The sequence below is a fragment of the Atta colombica genome, unplaced genomic scaffold (genome assembly GCF_001594045.1).
Source record: "Atta colombica isolate Treedump-2 unplaced genomic scaffold, Acol1.0 scaffold145, whole genome shotgun sequence".
In the NCBI taxonomy this organism is placed as follows: Eukaryota; Metazoa; Arthropoda; class Insecta; order Hymenoptera; family Formicidae; genus Atta; species Atta colombica.
Genome location: NW_017259234.1, coordinates 716,132 through 717,640, shown reverse-complemented (window position 1 = coordinate 717,640; position 1,509 = coordinate 716,132). Strand labels below are relative to the sequence as shown.

General features: G+C 26.5%; 1 protein-coding gene across 1 annotated transcript in view; it reads right to left on the bottom strand.

The window, feature by feature from the left end:
* The window catches only part of LOC108685037 (chondroitin sulfate synthase 2), a 7,770-nt gene extending 6,267 nt beyond the window's left edge, over positions 1 to 1,503 (bottom strand). Inside the window, exons 1-2 of the mRNA XM_018189648.1 lie at positions 1,392 to 1,503; positions 696 to 1,320 (exon numbers count right to left, since the gene is read on the bottom strand). Of these exons, the coding sequence (XP_018045137.1) occupies positions 696 to 1,320; positions 1,392 to 1,399 (633 nt within the window). The 5' untranslated portion in view covers positions 1,400 to 1,503. The remainder of the gene's footprint in view (positions 1 to 695; positions 1,321 to 1,391) is intronic.
* Between the last annotated feature and the right edge of the window lie 6 nt (positions 1,504 to 1,509).

Sequence of the window (1,509 nt, the reverse complement as noted above, 5' to 3'; positions counted from 1 at the left end):
TATATATATATATATAAAATATCTATGTATTTGTAGGCAAGATGCTGCAATTATAAGAGATGTTTCAATATTTCTTCCATCTATTCATTTCACATATTTTTAATATATATAGCGCACATACATCATATTTTTTAATAGTTTCGCTAACAGACAAAACATGTAATCTCGCATAGTGATTTTACTTATCACTAAAATGCTCAAATTATGTCCTTTGAAATTCGTGATTTTCATTTTCTCTTAGTCCTTAGTTCGAGCAAAAGTGTTTGATTTTGTTTCGATAAAATATTCTCATCATTAAAATTATTTGCATCCTGATATTCACTCAGTGGCACAATTTATTCATCTGTAACAATTAATTATCAATGATTATCATTCTGTTATTATATCAATAATGATAAAAAAACTATTGACATGAGGTATAAAAAACAATAATAATAATATAAAAATATAATATGCCTTTAACATTAATGAAGAGTTTGACAAATACAAAAAAACATAATTTATTAATTTTGTGTACATTATTTATTATTATTAATATGATACTTGTTAATATTACATCATATATTATTAACAAGTAATATATTGTATTTAAATTATTTAAAAAAACAAATGAATATTTCTTACTTTTAGATAATTTTGAAGCAATTCTAATATTTCTTGAAAAAGTTTATTAACGTAGATTGTTTTTTTTTTACTTTTTTAGTCTCTGCTTTCTTCTTTTTTTTCCTTGTTTCTTCTTTTTCTTTCTTATTTTCTAAAACAAGATTTTTTGATTTTACAAGAGTTTCTGGCTCTGTTTGAGGAAATGATTCTTTCATCTCTACATCATTTTGTATCTCTGAATCGCTGGAATCATTCTGTGTAATAGTTCTCTTCCGTTTCTTAGCTATTTCATCTGTTTCCTTGCTTCTGTTCCACTTTCTTTCAAGTAAATTCTTGTTTTCTCTAATTACTTTTTCTTCAATAAAGTCTTTTCTGGCATTATTATCTTTCTTTTCGGATGACGTTATTTCTACAGATTTTGAAGGAACTATTAACTTATCAAAGAAATGATTCAAACTTCCCTTTTTCACTAAATTCTCTCTTTGTGGTGATATCTTTTTAGTGGTATTCTTTTTTGTCATACACGGATTTGTCGAATCTGTAGACTTAAGATCTAACACATTTTCTACTGTAGCTTGTTTAGCAGCTGAACCCCAACGTAATAATTGCATTTCTTCATCACTTCGTATTTTGGCATCAAATTTTATCGCACTATATTTTACATCACCAGAATCAACAGTGGCAAGTAATTGCAGATCCATGATTGGCTTGTGGACACTGTAAACATGCTCCGAAATAATTTTACTAAATTTTTCTTTAGCCTTAGATACATCAGAATCTCTAACAACCTCCACATGTATTCCTTTTTCCTTTAGATGACCTATTAATAAATATGTGCATTCTATATTGTTGCTATGATACTTTTGATAAAAATTCCACAAGATTTTTTTTGCTATATTAACATGG